The sequence below is a fragment of the Alosa sapidissima genome, chromosome 4 (assembly GCF_018492685.1).
Source record: "Alosa sapidissima isolate fAloSap1 chromosome 4, fAloSap1.pri, whole genome shotgun sequence".
In the NCBI taxonomy this organism is placed as follows: Eukaryota; Metazoa; Chordata; class Actinopteri; order Clupeiformes; family Clupeidae; genus Alosa; species Alosa sapidissima.
This window is the reverse complement of record NC_055960.1, coordinates 35739789-35760511: the sequence shown is the minus strand read 5'-3', so window position 1 is coordinate 35760511 and position 20723 is coordinate 35739789. Positions and strand designations below refer to the sequence as shown.

General features: G+C 48.8%; 2 protein-coding genes and 1 long non-coding RNA gene across 4 annotated transcripts in view; 2 read left to right on the top strand and 1 right to left on the bottom strand.

Moving 5' to 3' along the window:
- Positions 1-4996, top strand: part of LOC121707610 — a 38849-nt gene extending 33853 nt beyond the window's left edge. For both annotated transcript variants that reach the window (XR_006031351.1, XR_006031352.1), the window contains 2 exons: positions 130-330; positions 1217-4996. This is a non-coding gene — a long non-coding RNA (uncharacterized LOC121707610). The remainder of the gene's footprint in view (positions 1-129; positions 331-1216) is intronic.
- A 1579-nt stretch (positions 4997-6575) lies between these two features.
- On the top strand, positions 6576-10012 carry rhol (rhodopsin, like). The gene has a single exon (XM_042090301.1). It carries the CDS (start codon positions 8597-8599, stop codon positions 9875-9877), a length of 1281 nt encoding a protein of 426 aa, XP_041946235.1. The 5' UTR covers positions 6576-8596; the 3' UTR covers positions 9878-10012.
- A 3939-nt stretch (positions 10013-13951) lies between these two features.
- magi1b (membrane associated guanylate kinase, WW and PDZ domain containing 1b) overlaps positions 13952-20723 on the bottom strand; it is a 26582-nt gene continuing 19810 nt past the window's right edge. The window contains exons 9-11 of the mRNA XM_042090300.1: positions 19993-20136; positions 18403-18541; positions 13952-15364 (exon numbers count right to left, since the gene is read on the bottom strand). Of these exons, the coding sequence (XP_041946234.1) occupies positions 14058-15364; positions 18403-18541; positions 19993-20136 (1590 nt within the window). The 3' untranslated portion in view covers positions 13952-14057. The remainder of the gene's footprint in view (positions 15365-18402; positions 18542-19992; positions 20137-20723) is intronic.

Sequence of the window (20723 nt, the reverse complement as noted above, 5' to 3'; positions counted from 1 at the left end):
GTGTGTGCCTGTGTGTGTGTGTGTGTGTGTGTGTGTTGCTGACGCAGAGAGTCCAGATATAATGAGCCTGATAACAGCCAGTCGCTCTGGTCCAGGACTGAGAGACATCTGTGTTGTCCATCCCCACAGCAGTGACCACTCGACAAGACGGTGCTGTTTGGCCTCATGCAGTGACCACTCGACAAGACGGTGCTGTGTGGCCTCATGCAGTGACCACTCGACAAAACGGTGCTGTGTGGCCCCTCAGATGGACGGAAGCTTCTCTGACTCACTGCAGTGTGAGGGATACCCAGGGATGGGTGATGATGCAGAGGCCATGAACAGACACAGGTGGGTATGAGCAAATACACACACACACACACCCTCCCACACACATATGCACACACACACCCTCCCACACACACATGCACACAAACAAAACACGAAAGAAGAACGAAAACAAACCGTCTCCCTCAATCCCTCATCTTTTGCTGAGGCCTCCTTGCTTATGTGAGTGAGAGGAGAAGCAGCTGCCAGGTCTCTGATCCAAGACCCCCCCCCCCCCCCACACACACACACACACACACCCACACCTCTCTTTGTCTCAGGAGTTCAAGTGCATTACTCCAGCTCAGCCCCCAGCGCGTGCACCTGCAGCACATTAATTCCTCAAAAGGGAATTTGTGTCCCCTATATGTTTGTGTGTGTATAGGGTGTGTGTGTCTGTGAGTGTGTGTGTGCCTGTGAGTGTGTGTGTGTATAGGGTGTGTGTGTCTGTGAGTGTGTGTGTGTGCCTGTGAGTGTGTGTGTGTGTGTGTGTCTGTGAGGGTGTGTGTGTCTGTGAGTGTGTGTGTGCCTGTGAGTGTGTGTGTGTGTGTAGGGTGTGTGTGTCTGTGAGTGTGTGTGTGCCTGTGAGTGTGTGTGTGTGTGTGTGTCTGTGAGTGTGTGTGTGTGTGTGTGTAAGTATGTATGTGGGTGTGTGTCTGTGTGCATGCCTGACTCAGCATCTGTTTGTGTCTGTGTAGCCATGGACCCACTCACACCTCCCATGGGAATCAAAGATGTGCCTGGCATCCCTCTTTCTCTCCCTCTCTTCCTCCCTCTCTCTCTCCCTCCCTCCCTCTCTCTCTACCTCTCTCTCTACCTCTCTCTACCTCTCTCCCTCCCTCTCTCTCCCTCTCTCCCTCTCCCTCTCTCTCCCTGTCTCCCCCTCTCTCTCTCTCCCCATCTTCCACAGCTCCTCCACGTCCGTCTCTGTTGGGGATCCAGCTCTCTGGGGCGTCTGTCTTCACTCACGCGGCCCTCGGCCCACTCCCCTCTCCCCTCTCCCAGGCTGGGGGCTGACCAGTGCGCTCCACTCTGACCAGTGCGCTCCACTCTCCAGCCCCTGATAGCGCTAGCATGCGGAGGAATGCGCTCTAATGAAAACACTCGCCCGCTTCATTATTAGCGTGAAGACAGGAGGGCGCAGAAACATTAGTCCTTTCTCTTCTCTTCCTCTTCTCTTCTCTTCTCTTCTCTTCTCTTCTCTTCTCTTCTCTCCTCTCCTCTCCTCTCCTCTCCTCTCCTCTTCTCTTCTCTTCTCTTTACTCACTCTCTTATTCTCTCTCTCTCTCTCTGCTGTCCTCCCTGTTCAGGGAAGATGTGGGCCTGAGTGTGAGAGAGGGTGGGGGGGGGGGGTTGGTTATCAGCCTTTCTGCTGAGGCAGCACACAGAGTCTCTGTAGGGGGTTCTGGGAGGGATGGAGCAGTGGGTCTGAAAGTCCCTCAGAGTCTCTCCCCCAGCATGGACCCCCCCCCCCCCCCCCCCGCCCCCCCTCTTCCAGAGTCTCTGGTCTATACATCGGCCAGGCGCTGACTTTCCTTCGTACTCCATATCCACATGCGCGGTCACCAGACCACCAGCTGCGGCTTTGCTGACGAGGGTTTCATGATATCGCGGCTGATATTTCGGACTGTGATGGACAGCGTGCACTCTGACGCATGACTGCGAAGCACAGGAGCCCCTCTATGTTATCAGCCAGGGGGGTGTGTGTGTGTGGGGGGGGGTGTGTGTGAGTGTGTGTGTGTGTGGGGGGGGGGGGGGGGGGGGGGGGGGGGGGTGCAGGACGAGGGTGATGGAATGAAGCAGAAGGAGCAGGATTCTGAAGATGGATACCCCCCCCCCCAGCCCGCAAGCGACGCGCTTCGTAAATCTCCCACTCATCTGGCCTCTGGATGAGCTCATCTGGGTCGGCCGTGATACTGGCTGTCACACATCAAAGCTCACCTCAAAAGCCTACTTTTATGAATGTGCCTGTGTCTGTGTCTGTGTATGTGTCTGCGTGTGTGTGTGTGTTACAGAGGACATTCCACGCGCCGTCCTGCTCGCCGCTAACATCCTCTTGAGCCGTTTATGACCTGATGGATCACATCAGTCTCGTTAAAACAATAACACGCACCTTGACGTCTTCTTCCCCCCCCCCCCCCCCCCCCCCCACGGGCCCCCTCGTCGTGGCTGACAGGCCACAGAGCCGGCCAGAGCAGGAAATTACAGGTCAGGGCACAAGGGCTTTAAGTGTGTCCTCCTGACATCATCTTCTCACTTTAACACTTTGCTCAGCTGAAGACTTTTACGAAGCCTTTGTGTGCAGACAGGGTCGATTAGTTTACAGCTCAAAGGTTAAAGAGGTCCCTTTGGGTCACCACATAAAAGATCTACAGCAAATCCACACAATGACTCCAGAGATGAAATGCTAAACATCACAATGGAGACCATATGCTAGGTCTAATCTGTATGTTTTTAGTGTACATTATGGTAGCACTTCGTTTCCCATAATCCCTCAGATCTAATCTGTATGCTTTAGTGTACATTATGGTAGCATTCCGTTTCCCATCATCCCTCAGGATGTTAACTCATCGCAGCACTGAGACTTGTAATGTAAAAACCAGTAATCCCACTTCAGATACGTAGTCAAAAAGAGTGTCATCATGGAGGAGAGCTGGAGAGCTGGTATTTTTTGTTATTTGGACATCTTGTCTTTTGAGTTAGGTTGGAGTGTGTGTGAAGTAAACAACAGCATTAGTAATCCTACTGGTCGTTTGGTTAAAGGCTGTAAGCGATGACGCTGACGCTGCTACTGTGGCAGTTTTTAATCAGAGTCCTTACTGCAGCCAGGCACACAGTGACGCCCCAGAGAGCCAGAACACTTTGCTCCCAACAAAAACAATAACAAGAGGGGTGACCGAGTGATGGCGCTGGGCCCGCATGTGTGTCTTGGAGGAATAGCCCATTGGTTGCGCAACTCTCCAGAGGCCCTCTGGCTCGGGAAAAAAACGACGGATTTGTGGACGTCATCCTACTTGTCTAGTGCGAGTGCGCTGTACAGACGGTGACGGGAAAGAGCGCTCAAGTCCGGGCACATACGCTGTGTCTGTGCGTGTGTGTGTGTAATAGAGACGGGAACTGTTCAACAAATTCCCAGGCCCTGCGCAATGTCAAGGCAGACCCACGGCTGTGTGCACGTACAGTATGCACTCTGTGTAAATACTGTGCCACGCTCACATGTATTTATGGATCTAATACTTTCACACTAAACTCAAGGATCAGCAGCATAAATCTGCCAGTAGCAATGCGGGAGAGGCCAGCCAAATAACATGGGTGAATTGTTTTATACTGCTCTGCCCCCGCACACAGACATACACACACACACACACACACACACACACACACACATACACAAACACACATACACACACACAGACAGACAAACTCTGAAACAAAATAATTATTGTCTAACCGAGTTTGTGAGAAGAAAAAAAAAGATTTAACCTACTTTAAGTTATAATCAGTCAAGTATAGGCACAGCAAAACATAAAGTTGATGTAGAGCTTGGAGTCAGATGTGATGGGAGTTTATGTGCTTCTACCCCCCCCAGGCAGAAACTCTGAGCGAGATCTGCTTTTTCTCCCCCGAGGTGTGGGTCTGTTCTGGTCTGGTCTGATCTGGCCGAGCACACTGGGCATGCTCACTGGCCTTTTCCCACAGTTCCCGAGACAAGCACAGAGAGCCCGGCGGTCTGGCGCAAGTGTGACCTCACTACGAGCTGCGTCAGATGCGGACGCAAGTCACTTCATGTCACGTCCACTGCACACACAGTCTAGTCCTGTTTCCGCTAGGCAGCTTGGCCCCAACAGCCCCTCCTCACGCTCACACACACACACACACACACACACACACACACACAACCCCCCCCCCCAGGGACTTCCCAAACGTGTAGAATTCCGCGTTCGGGATTGTGCAACACATGCCTGGCCAAGGTGGGGACGCTTGGTCAGCTGAACCTGGACGTCCCGTCACCACCCACCACCCCCGCCACCCACCGCACCCGTCAGCCACCGCACCCGTCAGCCATTGTTGTCCCCACCTATACGCTTACTTCCACCCCCTGAGGCGCGCATTATCACGCCGGGGCGTAGACTTCCAGTGGATGTGACGCTGCTTCTCTCCACCTCTCTGATGCGGTATCACTCACGCCAGCTTACCGTCTGACCTGAATCTGAAGACATACTCACACCTTCCCAAAAACAAGAGATGAACCCATGAATTCTAGGAAGGAAGCCCCACTTACCTCAGGAGATGACTGGGCCTGCCGAGACTATGAATACCCGAGTCAGGGCCAAACTCAGGGAGGGAGAGACAATATGAGTCAGATTTTTGTGGGTCACAGTTCAAAAACGGCACTGCTAGCTCTCTGTGGTTGACTTATTGTAGAGCGCTGCAGGGGAGATGTAGGGATGTGAGGCAGGCTATGAATTTTCTACGTGTCTTTCTTGTGTTGATGATATTGTGGAGAGTACAGTGCTAGGAGTGGCCAGGAACAGTGATGAGGCCTGTTTACACAACCGCTCTCCATGTGAACTGCACTCCATCAAAGGATCAGTTACCATGTAGCTCTGCGGGCATAGAGATCTAATTACACGCTAATAAGCTAAGATGCCATGACACTTGCCCCTAATAAAAACAAGTTATACTAGTAGTTATCATGCCTTTTCATTTCAGTGCTCACTTGTCAGAGGGTTGCTTTCAAATGAGCTATCAAGTGGTGACAGGTTTCCTCTGGGATAACTGACACAGAACTGGGAACTGACACGACTGTCATTGTGACAAGAATGAAACCCAGCTTGACTGACCCAGACGTCTGCTCTGAGTCTGCTCTGAGTCCCCGAAGGAGACAACAACTGCAGCTATATTGTTTGGCGCTTTGGAGGGGAGGGGGGCCCTCTGGGCTGGTAAACAGACTCTGGTAAGGACACATAGTTCATAAGATCTCCCCATCCATCTCAGAGGGGCCTGAGTGGTGGTTTGGATGAAGTCTGGCCATTAGTCAAACCTCATCCCCCTGTCTGGAGGAAAGACCTGCCTTCCACCCCCCTATATACACACACACACACACACACACACACACACACACACACACACTTTTTGTTCCTCAGTCAATAAAGACCAAGAGAGAGGAAGAAGTGTATGATCGGATCGGTGTTGGTCAGAGCGAAGTGTGTTTTCATTGTCGGAGAGGGCAAAAGGGTTTTGTTCTGGAAAAACAAAAAGAGATCTTTAAAAAGAAAAGCTGGAGCAACTCTCAGGATTGTTTGGTGAGACCGAGAGTCCAGATCAGCCTCGGGGAAAAGAAATGGACTTCATTACTCCAAGACTGGAGTATGCTAACAATGCCAGACCGCACAAAACACCATTGTCCACCACCATGTTTATTGCATACGAGTCTCTGTATTATCGTTATTGCTCTCCAGTTTTAGCAGTGGCCCCAAAAACAGATGTATATCTTGTCTGGGTGTTTGTCTTGGCACTTACCCTTAACTATTAGCATGCCTCAACCAGTATCCCTCACCCCAACACCCTCCACCCTCTTCTCTGTTCTAACAGTGTGAAGAACTCTGAGTGTTTTTAATTACCACTGCATAGAAACAACGATATATCCCTAAGAGTGTGAAACATCTGGAACATCTTTTTAGAGTATTGACCTACATCTGGATTCTCCTCTCAGAGAAGAATTAAGTGGCCATGGCAAGGTGTGTGAAGTGACCACAAGATTGCGGACTCCAGTATTCCTGAGTTATGACAAGCTGGATCTTTACACTAAAACCCAACACCCAATAAAACTAAGGTTTCCAGGCTGAATACATTGGCATGACTATTTTTCTTAAACAAACAGTTTAAGAACAAGTTCACACAAGCGGAACAGTCACTACAGTTATGTTCCGCTTGTGCGAAATGTACCAAAAATATAAAGTAAATATACCAGATACCCGAAAGTAAATTAACCTGAGGGTGCAAGTGTCAGTTGATGACACCCACCCACCTCATTCCACATTGTCCGGCATCTTGTTTTTGTTTGATTTCATTTATAGATTTTTCTTCTCCTTCTTTTAAGTATATAAGTATATATACTTTTTTGATCCTGTGAGGGAAATTTGGTCTCAGTGAGGTGAAGCACACACTAATCCCGGCGCAGTGAGCTGCCTGCTTTAACGGCGGCGCTCAGGGAGCAGTGAGGGGTTAGGTGCCTTGCTCAAGGGCACTTCAGCCGCGGCCCACTGGTTGGGGCTCGAACCGGCAACCCTCCGGTTACAAGTCCAGAGTGCTAACCAGTAGGCCACGGCTGCCCTTTAAGAAGTCCACAATCAATTCAATTGTCTTGCCACGATTTGTGGAGCTTACAGACAACGTTCTTTTGAATTATTTGTTCATTTGTTTATGTCTTGTGTGTGGATGAATTAATTTATGAACACTCTCTAAGCACTCTCTACACTCATTCTCCCTCTGTTTGGACCAGCGGGAGTCAGGATTCATCCTAAGCTCATTGTTAAGTGTCCTGTGCTTTTGTCCCTTGCCCAACTGCAACCTTCAACCTTCAAGGTCTTCATGCTGCATCCTCCCAGATCTTTAGCTCCAGCTGCTGTTTCAAGTGTAGACATCCCTGACTTGAGTTATGTACACTGGAGCTTATCCCGGTAACTTCAGGAGTAACCACTGATGTCAAAAGAACATGGCACGTTTGACACCACATGATGCAGCATTGATGATGCATCAGTAATTACTCCAGAAGTTACCTGGATAAACCCATAAACTTTCTTCTAGTCTTAACGTTTTAGATTGGGATTGATTGCTGACTGCTGGCATTCTTTGCCATTTTTCAAGATGCTGGACAATATTACTCTTATTTGTCAGCTTATACTACTGAGTGACCAGTCCCTGTCGGAGGAGGTGTGTGTGTGTGTGTGTGTGAGTGTGGATACGGCAGGTACTGTAATGGCAGCGGAGGGATGAATCAAATGTTTATATTATGCATACATGACCTCATGCATGTTGGCCCTCATATGGATGCAATATACATCTCTACTCACTCAGCACTATTCGTTTATCACCGCAAGCCGGAAAATAAAAAAAAGAAGAAAGATGTCTGTGCAGAACGATGACTTTACAGCACATCTGAGCGTGTCTTGTTCACTTCAAAGAGGCTATAAAAGCAGCTCTTTTCTGAGGGGAGATGGTCATGAAATCTCAAGTTACTTCTATTGTCATGTAGGCTACAGTGTTTGTCAGAGGCAATACTGACTGTAATTGTGGACAGGTGTCCAGCACGCTGAATCAGCTGTGCTCAAGAAGACCCATGCGGACATCATTTATAGTTCTGGAGCTATTTGAATCACGCTGTGTGGCTTCCAAAGTCGTTGCTACAGAATGGTGTACACACTTTTTTTTCAGATGCAGAGTTGCATTACCTGTAGTGAACAGTAGAGGGAGCCTTCCAACTGCTCTACAGGAGACAAGTGACATCATCAGTTGCCTACTGGAGGTTCTAAATAAATGAACCCAGAAGCCTTAACAGCAAACCAGCCTTGGCATACTGCTTCACACTGATGGGCTGCTGTGAATATATTGATCTAAACGCTTCTGTCAGTTACAAATATTGACGGATGCCTCTCTGCTATCTGCAGCCTTGAATTAAACGTGACATAGTTGGGGTGCCAGACATGAATGCTGATGAGCTCTGTGGGCATGTTATGGCAACTTTAGCACACACCAGTCGATCCTACACCATACTGAAGCAGGAGTGAGCAAGTACAGAGGACTCACTGTGTCCTGTACATCCTACACACCATATAGTCAAGTCCACTGACTATAGTTCTCAAGGCTTGGTGCAATTACCACAACTGTCCAGAAGATGGCAACTGTGGGGAAATATAGTCCTACATACTGTGCTTTAGAGAAGAATGTGACTGGTTTCATAACACAGAGAACAGTACTGATATTTGTGCAATGTACTGTGATGAACCACAGAATTAAAACCCCATCAACGTATTCTCACAATGTTAGACAGTTTATTCTCCCGCTGTCTGTGTGTGTGTGTGTGTGTATAATGAAAGGGTCACATGCTCACTTTCTCTCACTTTCCTCAGAGAGAACCTGAGTCGTTCCATAATCCACTGTGGAAGATTAGATATGATCTCCTCAAGCTAATTGATTATGACAGGTGTAACCCAAATGATGCCTCAAGATACACTCACCCCATTGGCTGTGGCGGCTGGATTACCCCTCACATGGCCTAAATCTCCAGATGCTGACCAACCAGATCGGTTTGGCACCTTCATCCCCTCGGAGGCCCTCTGAGGAACGACGCCTCCCTGTGCCCTCTCGGACCATCGAGACCGCCTGGGCGACCAGGTCGAGGACCTTCGGCAGCCATCAAGACCGCCTGGGCGACCAGGTCGAGGACCTTCGGCAGCCATCGAGACCGCCTGGGCGACCAGGTCGAGGACCTTCGGCAGCAATGAACGGCACAGAGGGCCCGGATTTCTATGTGCCCATGTCCAACCTGACCGGACTGGTGCGCAGCCCGTACGAGTACCCGCAGTTCTACCTGGCGGAGCCCTGGGCCTTCGCTTGCATGGCCGCGTACATGTTCTTCCTCATCCTCACCGGCTTCCCCATCAACTTCCTCACGCTGTACGTCACCGTCCAGCACAAGAGGCTGCGGACGCCGCTCAACTACATCCTGCTCAACCTGGCTGTGGCGGACCTCTTCATGGTGGTGGGCGGCTTCACCACCACCATGTACACGTCCCTGCACGGCTACTTCGTCTTCGGCCGCCTCGGCTGCAACCTCGAGGGCTTCTTCGCCACGCACGGCGGCGAGATCGCCCTCTGGTCACTGGTGGTGCTTGCCGTCGAGCGCTGGGTGGTCGTCTGCAAGCCCGTGAGCGACTTCCGCTTCGGAGAGAACCACGCCGTCGCAGGCGTGGCCTTCACCTGGCTGATGGCGGGCACCTGCTCGGTGCCGCCGCTGGTCGGCTGGTCGCGCTACATCCCCGAGGGCCTGCAGTGCTCCTGTGGCATCGACTACTACACCCTCAAGCCCCAGATCAACAACGAGTCCTTCGTGGTCTACATGTTCGTTGTGCACTTCAGCATCCCCCTCCTCATCATCGGCTTCTGCTACGGACGGCTGGTGTGCACCGTCAAGGCGGCCGCCGCGCAGCAGCAGGAGTCCGAGACCACGCAGCGGGCCGAGCGCGAGGTCACGCGCATGGTCGTCCTCATGGTCATCTCCTTCCTGGTATGCTGGGTGCCCTATGCCAGCGTGGCCTGGTACATCTTCATGCACCAGGGCACCTACTTCGGACCCATCTTCATGACGGTGCCCGCCTTCTTTGCCAAGAGCTCGGCGCTCTACAACCCCCTCATCTACGTGTGCATGAACAAGCAGTTCCGCCACTGCATGATCACCACGCTGTTCTGCGGCAAGAACCCCTTCGAGGAGGAGGAGGGCGCCTCTACCGCGTCCGCGTCCAAGACCGAGGCCTCCTCCGTCTCGTCCACCTCGGTGTCCCCAGCGTGAAGAAACGGAGTCACCGATCACCCAGTCCCCTGCAAAGCCTCACTAACAATAAAACGTATGCTACACATTACAACTGGGAGATGATTTTACTCATATGATGGAATGAAAGACTTCTCCAAAAGCTCTCCATCCATTCAGTTCTGCTTAAGACTGGAAGTCTGGAGGTGAAATGCATGTTTGAATGGAGTTTGTGAATCTGCCCAGCCCAAAACCGTCTGACTATAAAAGACATAGATATTGTTGTTTGCGTGATTTTACATTCGGCAAGTCATTGGATTGAACCTATTTTCGTAATAAAGAGGTGGCGCTCATCCAGCCGTGTCCTGAAAAGGCCTTTTTGTCTGTTGACAGGGGGTAAGACTTGTGTGATGACACTGGAACACTGGTTTTTAGACTGAAGTTTTTAATGGAATTTCAAAAGCTTTTAGAGTGGCTAATCTGTCATGTGAAATCAACTGCACATCCTCTCTGTGAAGGGCTGTGGGCAAATAGCAAGATTGTAATTCATTGTCAGTCTAAGGTCATTTTAAGAAACAATTTATCTAATGTTTGATCCTAACGACCAGATTTTTCCATATGTTGCTCATAGGGGAGGTAAAATGTCACATTAATGGCTACACTGGTTATGAAGATTCCCCTATTCAAAATTAACAATGAAACCTTGCAGATTAGCCTTCATTACATCTATGAAGATGCTTGAAATGTGTGGATGGAAAAACAGTGTGTAGAATCATGGAATGCTTCTGTGTTTAGCCTTCATCACATCTATAAAGATGCTTGGAATGTGTGGATGCAAAATCAGCGTGGCAGAATCATGGAATGCTTCTGTGAAAGTGCTGCACATGGACTACAATTCTACACATTCCCACATTTAGAGATCTTTCCTGTAAACCTGTAGGCTACTGCACATGGACTACAATTCTACACATTCCCACATTTAGAGATCTTTGCTGTAAACCTGTAGGCTGCTGCACATGGACTCCAATTCTACACATTCCCACATTTAGAGATCTTTGTGGTACTGTAGGTGTGTGAGAAGAGAAGAAAACAAACATCTTCTGAAGTCTGTGATAATGACTTACAGGTAGCTATAGCAACCCTGAATTATCCATCTCTAGCTGAAAACAAATTCCAAGTCTCTGCCACACGGTCTTGCCTTGATAAAGGAGAATAAATATCCACAATGTCTGCAACTCTCCAATTTAGAGAGGTGTGTGTGTGTGGGGGGGTTGGGTTCACCTTCTCAGCTGAGCCCCATCATTACTCTTCAATACTCTGATTGGCTGCAGAGAAAATACAATATATGAATGAGAAATTAATACAATGCCTGCTTATATATACGCCTTGTGTTCTCATTCATAGTCAGGGGGGGGGATCTTGAATGAGTAATGGTCAGATGCTTGAGTTGATAGCACAGCTTGGTGGATGTGTCTTGCCTCAATAGCCTAGGCCTACTTAGTCTACCTTTTTGGTCTGCCATCAGGTTTAAGATCTAACAGTCAGAGGCAGCTTGCATACGTTTCATGCTTCCAGTTCATTAGTGAGGGCCATTTTTGACTAATCACTAGCGATTCCTTCGGTTGCTAGAGAATGGAGCTCTACCCAAAAGAAAATACATGTCATCTCTACTTTCATCGTGTTTGACTGAACAGTACGGGAACCTTTCATGTGTTTCCATGACAACAAGGGAATGCACATCAAGGTCAGCGAGCCCCCTTGCCACCCTCCCCTTACCCAACCTCTGCCGCTGTTGATGATGATGTCGTTAGCACAAATTTGATTACCTTTCAGAGCTCGCGTGATGAATTGTCTGTATGTCATCATCTGGGCTTTACGCAAACAACCTGATTACATATATTTTTCATCTAATAGCGACGCTGAAATTCAGCAGAGAAATCTGGTAGCAGAGGCAAGTTATGCATTATTCAGTTTCATGTTCTCTTACATTGTGTGAATCATAGATTCTTCCGGGACCAGAGTTGCCCTGATAAGATATTTGCACAAGATTCATTTCCGAAGTGGTAATTTGTCTTCGAAGTGCTAATGAATAAAGAAGTCATTCAACCAAATTGTAATGTGAATTAATGTTGAAGACCTTTGAGATGAACAAAGTACCGGTAGGTCTAGGATACACTACAAACTTTGAGTGATATATGAATCACATATGTTGGTGATTATCGACTACAGATTAGTTGGAAATTGCTGTTTGTACCATAGCAACAAATAATTGATTAAGCAGGCAGGGCTTTGTTGAAGGGTTTCACATTTTATATTTTTACTTAGTTATCACATCTTTGAAGTGATTGTGGAAGAGGTTTCAAACACTAACTAAATATTCTCACAAAACCAAATGGCATCTTTTCATCCTTTAAATAGAATCAAATCATACACTTCTTTTCCTCTGGCAATGAAATATTGCAGCAGGTCTTGTAACTCAGTGGGGTGTTTACATGCTGCGTTACCGTAGCCACCAGCACCTCCGTCATCTGGAGCAAACGTCCTTTGATTAAATCATTGATCCCTCAACCTCATCTCATTTGCATTAAACCAGAACTGCATGTTCAGCACCAACACTTTGTTCTACATTCATGGGCTCGGTCATAGAACATAATGAACTACTGGATCGTTTCGGGAGAGGCCAGCTGGAGCACCTCACCTGTAAAGGCAACATTCCCACAATTTAAGGAGTGATTATGGTCAAGGAGGATTACAGGGAAACATCAAGTTTTTTCAACCTCGGCACTATTATTTCATCTTTTTAGGTCCACATTTTTAATACACGGACAAAAACATTTGAAATTGGCCCATAGCCAATTGAGCACCACAGAAACAAAAAGTGAAACTACAGAACTACAAAAAATGAAGTCACAGTCTCTTCACAGTTTTGGAGGTAAACAGACATAGTTGTCTCTCTGTTGTATTTTTTTGCAAACATTTTGAGCAAATCAATGGTGAAAACTAGCTGTTGACTTTGACCTGCACACCTGCCAACCATTATATCCATTATACTTGTTTGGCTGTGATACTGTAGCTTTCTAACTCAATACTGGACCCATTGGACTGGTCTAATGCTAGATTTATGTCCCTACTTCTACCTAAAAAGGCCTAAAAATAGGCTCCATATTGAGAAAATCCAGAAGTTTCCCTTTAAAGTGTGCTGGTTACGCCAGTCACCCTCGCTGCCTATCTGCTCACGTTTCTCTCGTCTGATGGCTCAGAGTAGCGCATGGCCTCTGTGGCTTCAAGCCCCTTTGCAGTGTTCATCTGGGGGACAAACTTTCCTCCTGTCACAGAGGGAGCCAGGCAGAGGATCCCACAGGGATTTTAATGAGTAGGAGTCAGAGCGAGCAGCAGCGAGACTCCTCTCCTTTGAACCGGGAGGAGATAAAGACCTCTGTTCTTGGCCGTTTTCCTCCAAAAAAAAAAGGAACAAGGAATAGGATAAAGTTCCTTAAAACTTCTTTTGAAATGGCTCAATTTCTTCACCACCGTAAGAAATATTTCTGGACAAAAACATGACAAACCTTTTCTTTTAATATATTATTTTTTTTATTTTTAACATTATCATAATTTTATTTTCCCTTTATTCATTTAAAATGATCACCTCTGAATGTACACATACTGCAAACTGTCAAAAATATACAAACAAATGCAGGCTTGTGCTATACTCTGGTCCAATGTTAAAAAAACAGTGGCACTGAGGAGAGATAAAAAGAAAGACAGCAAGACTGTAAGGACATGCACAGCATTATGTCTGAGCACCACTAACAGAGCTGGTTGGTGCATGAACAGGTCCTTTGGAGAGGAAAACAAACAATGAGTCAGACAGCAGTTAAAAAGCCTGTCTCTCATCCAACGAAAAGGTCAATAATGGTTCTGTTAGGCACATAATTGTATTTTGTACATATTTGTTAACTTCATGGATCACCTTTAGCAGGAAAGAAATTAAAAGAAAAAGATCACCACCTAAACCTGAATAATCAAATCGGAAAAAAAAGACCCTATTATCATTCTTCCAGTGGTTTTCAAAGTTCTGAATCTCTGTTAAGGAGCACGAAGATCATGGATGTCTTATGGGTGAATTAGTTTCTCCAGGGTCCTTGTGCCCCACAGATGAAGGGGGCACTCGGTGGGGTCGGCTGAGTTGGAGGGAGCCTTAGAGGGTTGCGGAGAGGCTTGGTCAGATGCTGAGGTCTCTGGAGTTGTCTTTGTAGGGCTTAGGTTTAGGCTCCGGCAGTGTGTTGGTCACACGGCCGAAGGTGGGCCTCGGCACCCTGTAGTAGTCAGGCGTCTCTTCCACGTCTTCGTAATCATCATCATCCTCCTCCTCCTCCTCCAAATACGCGTAGCTCCTCTCCGGAGACAGATCCCTCCCCAGGCTGCGTGTCCGGTAGCGGGTCCCTGGGGACCCGAGCCGAGAGTCCTCCCTCTCCGGAGAGCGGCCCCGCATCAGCGTGCTGTAGCGGTTGTACGCGGCGAAGCTGTTGGGCGTCCGCTCCCTGGGCAGGGTCAGGGGCTCGCGCTCTCGCTCCACGGCGTCTCGGTAAGCCCTCTCGATGGCGTCCCGCATGCCGGGGTCCTTCAGGAGGCTGCCGCCGCGGTCCACGGGCGAGGGATCGCGGAGGAGGCTGGAGGCGTCGCGCTGCAGGGTGTCCCCGCGGTTCAGCCGGCCCAGGGCGGCCGCCTCCGTCAGGACGCTCTCCGACCGCGAGGGCGGCATGGGCGGAGGAGGCTCCCTCAGGGCCACCTCCTCCTCCTTCTCCGGCTTGGTGTTGTCCACCCGATCGGCGTAGGGGTCCACGGAGCGCGCTCGGTACCGGTTGGGAGACTGGTACCGGGGGCGGTGAGGCGAGCTGTGCCGGTGAGGGGAGCGGTGAGCGGTGCGTCCCCGGTAGGGAGATTGGCCCCGGTAAGGGGACCGTCCCCGGTACGGAGATCGGGCCCGGTACGGAGAGCGCCCCCCGTGGGGAGATCTGTGGCGGTGCGGTGAGGAGTGGTGGCGGTGGTTGTTGTGGTGGTGGTGGTGTCTGCCAGGCGAGCGGCCGCGTCCTCCGCCGTGTCGGCCGTCCAGGGTGTTCTCTGCGCTGCGGGCGCGCCGGCCCTTGTCCGGGGAGCGATGCCTCCGGTGGTGGCTGCTGCTGTGGTGGTGGCTGTTGTGGTGGTGGCTGCGGCCGTGACTGCGGGAGTGCCCGCCGCTGGACGACTTCTTGTCCTCCTTCTTCTTGCCCTTGCTCTTGCTCTTCTTGTCCGGCGAGCGGTGACGGTGATTGGAATGGTGATGGCTGGAGCTCTGGCCGTGCTCCTTCTTCTTGGTTGTCGTCTTGCCAGTGTCCCTTGCCCCTCGCTTGTTCTCCTTCTGGGATGGTTCGTGAAAGTCTTGTGGGTAGCTGGACTCCAATGGTGGGTGGATCTGACTGTCGGTCGGCACGGCGCTCACTTCCGAAATGCTTTGGGTGCCGGGGCCGGGGCCGTCGGCGCTACGGCCACCTGGAATACACACATGAGAGTTACGCAGGAGGAGAGAACACAGCGTTAGCCATGACATATGGACTGGGAATTGATGTACTGTTGCTAGGCGGAAAAAAAGCCAGAGGATTTGAGTAGATGGCACAAGTGGAGGCTTATTTAGTGTTGGCAGATGCTCTTTTTCTGATAGCCAGTCGAGAAGTGTTAGTTTGTCTGCACAAACAAGCGATGGATGACACATGGAGCTGCCCCAGCCAAAACCCAAGCACGCTAGAGGAAAAAAAAGATTCAATCGTGGATTTTCTAAGATGTATTTAGGTTTTAAGAAACCAAAGCCAATTAAGCAGAAATTATAAAGGCACTTTATTAAGCACACAGAAGCCATGTTTTTATATTTAGCACTGGCATCACAATTAATTCATGCTTTTGCATGCGCACGCAATGCTTTTCATCTCGCATAAATGTTTCATTCAAAGGACAAAACCAGAATGGTATTTTTAAACTGGCTTATGAAGTGCATAATGTATGAGTGCGGCTTGATGCAGTTTTGGAATGGTGGGGCTTAAAAATTTATTTGGAATTTCCTGAGCAAAACCTGAGTGTACAAAGTCACAGCAATAAAATGATGCTCCCTGATTGAAAAATGCTGACAAAGACATACCCATAGTGTTTTTCTTCCAGAAGAATCCTGAACATGTCTTTTTGAGATCTTCATGTTTTTCAAAACGCTTGTACGTCTATACTCCTAATATATCATTAGTAGAGTACTTAAATATGCTCGCATTATGCAATTCCCCACAGGCCATTGTTTAAATAAAATATCAAATCTGTTGTCAAAACATGTCAAATCTCTTCATTGTAGAGTAGATTGGTGGTGTTTAACATTACAAATGTAAAGACATTATGTCTGTGAAGTATTTCTTGAACATAGGTTCACAGAATAAAGACTGCATCTTCGTATGCTGCTTTGCGTATGCCAAATGTATACGCTTACATATAACTGGATCGGTTTACTCCAATGCAATGCTTCTTAAAACTGAATTGGACTCATTGACAGGGACCATGTGAAAAATGAGAAGTCAAAATACATCTACAAGCCAAATTGGTCACATGTCATCTCTAAGTCCTGTGACCCGGAACTGAACGTTGAATAAAAGCGGGATGCTGTGTGTCCCCACTGCTGGAGATGACGTGGGAGGGGAAGCGCGGAGGACAGATGGATGGCAAGACACATTTTTCTCACTGCGCTGCATTGCATTCTGGGTGAATGGTTTTGTCTGCACAATGGAGCTGATGTCAGCAGTGCGGCTCAAATGGACGCAGGAGCACACAAGACACGACTGGCGGGCGGACGCCGGATGGACAGACGAGCGAGCAGGCGAGAGAGCGAGCTACAAACCGTGGTCTGATTGTGGCCGGCTCCAAAGGCCGAGGCCTCTCCAAGCTTTTCATTCCTAGCAGTGGTGGCAAGGTGAGGTGCGACCATCGCTGGAGGAGGAGGAGGAGGAGGAGGAAGAGGAGGAGGAGGAGAGAGCCCAGTGATAAAATGAGAAGAACAAAAGTGAAAGCCAACACAAAGGAATGAGACAGGGAGAAGAGCAAAGAACATTAAACCACTGAGGAGAGACACCAGGCAGAAGAAATAAAGGCTTATCCCCTTTGCTTTTCAATGGAAAAAGGTGTTTATTTGTTTAATTAGTCAATCAAAGATAGAGATTGTCCAAGAAATAACCCCACCCTTGAGTGAAAAATCAACAGTAACAGAGAGAAAGCACTGGATCCCAGCCCACACACACACACACACACACACACACACACACACACAGCAGCATAAGGAGTCCAACCCCACAGACCTGGTGAGATGCACACAGAACACCATGTGAAGCAGTTTACATTGCAAACAGAAAGAAAAAAAAAACCAGCGAAATGAGGAAGGATGCAAAAGAAAAAAAAAAAAAAGTACAAAATGTTACAAAAATATAGAACCTCACAGAGATGTCATATTGGCGCAGGACAAAACATGTCATATCACATTCTTAACTTGACAAAAATACATGAATGAAAGCTTCAAAAAAAGTTGAGACTTTCAACAACAACAAAAATGCATCAAGATGAATTGTGTTTACTCAAGAGATTAATACAGTTGAAATGAGTCTTCCATAAATATTATGGAAAATGGCCTACAAAAAAGAACAAAATTAAGAAAAAAAAAACCATTGTGACCTTCACTGACAGTTTCATGCAGAAATATCTTTTTTTTTTCTAATTAATAAGTGGGTCAACTCATGATTCTGCACATAGAAAAAAAACGATCTTTTTCATTACAAAAATGGAACACGGACATGAGGGTGGTCTCCTGGGAGAAGTGTTGTCTCCAGTCTAACTTAGAAATTGTACAGTAAGTGAGCAGAGCATAGATCCAAGAGCAGTTGTGAGGACGTGGAGTACAGTAATGTGGCTTCCCACTGACATGGTAACTAGAATGCTTCCTTGCCCCCGACCCCGTTAAGAGCCGCATACAGGCCCATCTCAGTAGCTTACATTCACCTTTAATAAATATTATAAATATGATAATTCTGCCTAAATTCTGCCTTGTGGACATTGAAATGCACTCAAACAAAAGTTCCTTCTTTTCTTTTTTTGTACAGTGTTAAAAATAGCATCCAAATGCATGACTGCGGATCGATAAACATACTATATATCCAGTTAGAAAAAGAAAAAAATCTTTTTTTGTTTGGTTTCAATGTTGATTCTTGATGTGTTATCGTGTGCCAATGACGACAGCCCCAACACGCCCTCACCCCTACCTCACCCGACAAGTGTCCCATCAGATCCCAGCGTGGCACTCAGACGTGAGGAAGAGGATTGCAGAGAGAGAGAGAGAGAGAGAGAGAGAGAGAGAGAGAGAGAGAGAGAGAGAGAAAGAAAATACCCACAAGGCAGCAGGAGGAGGAAGGCCAAGAGCCCCACAGCATGACAGGGCCCTGTGCACCCCCACCGCGTGGCACCTCAGGGGGTGAACAGGGGCGAGAAGGGAATGTTTTCGTAGATTGACCCACCATATTCCGGCACGGAGCCGTCGCCGCGCTTGAGCACCAGGTGCACCCGGCGCCCGCCGCTCTTGATCAGCTCGATGGCGCGGGCGTGCTTCATCCCCTTGGTGCTCTCGCCATTGATCTCTAGGATCTCATCGCCCACCTGCAGCACAGGAGCAGAGAGAGAGAGAGAGAGAGAGAGAGAGAGAGAGAGAGGGAGGAGGTGAAGAAAGGAGGAGGAGAAGAGACGGAGAGAGAGAGAGAGGAGGAGAAGAGATAGAGAGAGGAGGAGGAGGAGAGAGGAGGAGAAGAGATGGAGAGAGAGAGAGAGAGAGAGAGAGGAGGAGGAGGAGGAGGAGGAGGAGAAGAAGAGACGGAGAGAGAGCAGAGAGGAGGAGGAGAAGAGATGGAGAGCAGAGGGAGAGAGGAGGAAGAGAAGAGAAGGAGAGAGAGAGAGAGAGAGAGAGAAAGAAAGAAAGAAAGAAAGAAAGAAAGAAAGAAAGAAAGAAAGAAAGAAAGAGAGAGAGAGCGACAGCGGGGAAATAAACATGATTAAAACAACATATCCTCTTTGTTGTTCCCCACTCACAGCATTACCCACAGGCTTCCCGTTGGCACCCACAACCCCTGCCTGAGACAGCACAGAGCGAGAGCTACATTCTCCCCCTTCCCTTTCAATCTCTCTCTGTCTCTTTTTTCCCCTCTCTCCTCTCCAGGCCTGGAGTTATCCGTCAGTGTTCCGTGTCAGGGGAATTCCGCCGTGTGCAGACCCAGGCGCGGCACTGACACCTCCACATGCCCAGCTGCACACAGCTGCACGGCTGCCGCTACTGCTGCTGCTAGCGCTGCTCCTGTCTCTCATCTCCAGCCCCAGTAATAAGCCCCCCCTCCAACCCCACTGACAGGCTCCCCACACGGCAGACCCACACACACACACACACACACACACACACACACACAGCCTCCCCCCTCCAACCCCACTGACAGGCTCCCCACACGGCAGACCCACACACACACACACACACACACACACACACAGCCTCCCCCCTCCAACCCCACTGACAGCCTCCCCACACGGCAGACCCACACACACACACACACACACACACACACACAGCCTCCCCCCTCCAACCCCACTGACAGGCTCCCCACACGGCAGACCCCTGACAGCAACAAGAGCCAATATCCACACACAGACTGTCTTTACAAATAACACATTAGACACCTCGAGCGGGCCCCTGGAAAAGGGAAATAAAAAACCCCACTACTCCTCTGTAATGTGGCTCACTCTATTAACCGGCTGGCGTTTGTGTTAAAAAAAATAAATAGAAAAAGGTACAAAAAAAAAAAGAATTGTGCTGAGACAAATACCTTGACAACAAGGCTTTTGTGAGCTTTCAGTGTCTTTAAAAATATTTGTCATATTTAATTGAATCTCCGTATGGGAACATAAAGAGTTACAATAGAGATGTGGAATAATAGTTAGACAAGTGGAACTAGAAGAAAGGAAGAAAGAAAGAAAGAAAGATAGATAGATTGATAGATAGATAGATAGATAGACGTAGAGAGTGAGAGGGTAGAAGACAGAATAAGAAGTGACCGGTGTAGACGTACCCTCATCTTGCCGTTGCGCACGGCGGCTCCGTCCTCGGCCAACCTCAGCACGTACAGGTCCATGTTGTACTCGCGGCCTCCGCGCAGGCTGAAGCCGAAGCCCTTACTGTCCCGCTCCAGGTCCACTGAGTAAAACTCTGCGTCCTGACAGAACCACACACCAGACAGCCAGACAGACACACACACACACACACACACACACGCACGCACACACGCACGCACACACGCACGCACACGCGCAGCACAAAGGACAAACAAAGAAGCAAATAAACAAACATAAGATGGAAGGCAAGGTCATTAGCTTTGCAGTCAAGACATGGGTGCGCTTTATTGAGGCATTCTCTGCTTTAGAGAGGAAGGCCCGCATCACCTCCAGCAATGTCACACACACACACACACACACACACACACAGTCTGAAGTATCTGGATGAATAATTGATGCATCTGGGCTCGGCAGGTATTTTTGGGTGATGGGAGGGCAAGTGATGGGGCGTCACAAGGGCACTCCAGCAAAGCCTCGTTAAGTCCCTCCACACCACCTCCACGCTGTGTGTGGTGTGTGTGGTGTGTGTGGTGTGTGTGTGGTGTGTGTGTGGTGTGTGGTGTGGTGTGTGTGGGGTGTGTGTGCGCGCACACAAGGGCACTCCAGCAAAGCCTCGTTAAGTCCCTCCACACCACCTCCACGCTGCTCCGTGCTGCTTTATATTAGTGCAGAAAGGACTTAAAAGGGC

Bases quoted from the DNA above. Each gene is read 5' to 3' on its own strand.
- rhol (XM_042090301.1), top strand. From the start codon at position 8,597: ATGCTGACCAACCAGATCGGTTTGGCACCTTCATCCCCTCGGAGGCCC.